This window comes from Entamoeba dispar, genomic scaffold, assembly GCF_000209125.1.
Source record: "Entamoeba dispar SAW760 scf_1105229459751 genomic scaffold, whole genome shotgun sequence".
Classification (NCBI taxonomy): Eukaryota; Evosea; order Mastigamoebida; family Endamoebidae; genus Entamoeba; species Entamoeba dispar.
Genome location: NW_001853849.1, coordinates 2483 through 3284, shown reverse-complemented (window position 1 = coordinate 3284; position 802 = coordinate 2483). Strand labels below are relative to the sequence as shown.

General features: G+C 22.6%; 1 protein-coding gene across 1 annotated transcript, besides 1 other annotated feature; it reads left to right on the top strand.

The window, feature by feature from the left end:
• Positions 1-18: 18 nt before the first annotated feature.
• EDI_125800 (uncharacterized protein) lies at positions 19-584 on the top strand (the record flags this gene model as incomplete). Its single annotated transcript, XM_001736357.1, has 2 exons — positions 19-44; positions 83-584. 2 exons carry the CDS (start codon positions 19-21, stop codon positions 582-584), a joined length of 528 nt encoding a protein of 175 aa, XP_001736409.1.
• A 47-nt stretch (positions 585-631) lies between these two features.
• Positions 632-795: a sequence feature (AT_rich).
• Positions 796-802: the final 7 nt, after the last annotated feature.

Below are 802 nucleotides of genomic sequence, written 5' to 3'. Positions count from 1 at the left end.
TATAGTGTATATTATTTGATGAAATTGAAAAAGCACATCCACAAGTATTTAATGTATTATTACAATTATTAGATGAAGGAAGATTAACAGATGGAAGAGGAAGAACAGTTGATTTTAAGAATACTATTGTTATTATGACATCAAATTTAGGAAGTGAAATAATAATGAAAGGAGTAGAAACAGAAGGACAAGTTAGTAGAAAAGTTAAAGAAACAGTAATGGAAATAGTAAAGAAAACATTTAAACCAGAGTTTCTTAATAGATTAGATGATATTATAGTATTCTCACCACTTTCAGAGAAAGAATTAAAAGAAATAGTTAAATTACAAATGGGAGAAGTGATTAAAATGATTAAAAAGAGATATCCATTAAGTGAAGTAGAAATGACAGAATCAGCAATAGAAGGAATCATTAAATCAGGATATTCAATAGCATATGGAGCAAGACCAATGCGACGATATATAGAAAAGACAGTAGTAACTTCAATAACAAAATCAATAATAAGTGGAATGATGAAAGAGAAGAATAAAATTCAAATAGAATATGAAAATGATAAAATTCAAGTCAAAATAACAGATAAATAAATGATAATACTAATTGAATGTATTTAGTAAATAAAATTGAAAGAAAGATAAATTAAAGAATAATATAAAATACTAATCATTTCAATAACAATGAATGTTTTAAATTTAAAATCATATTCAATAATTAATATTTATTTTCAAGAATGATAATTATTGAAATCTATGTGATATTTTAATTATTATATTGATAATTAAGAATATTGTTTATATTCTTTCTT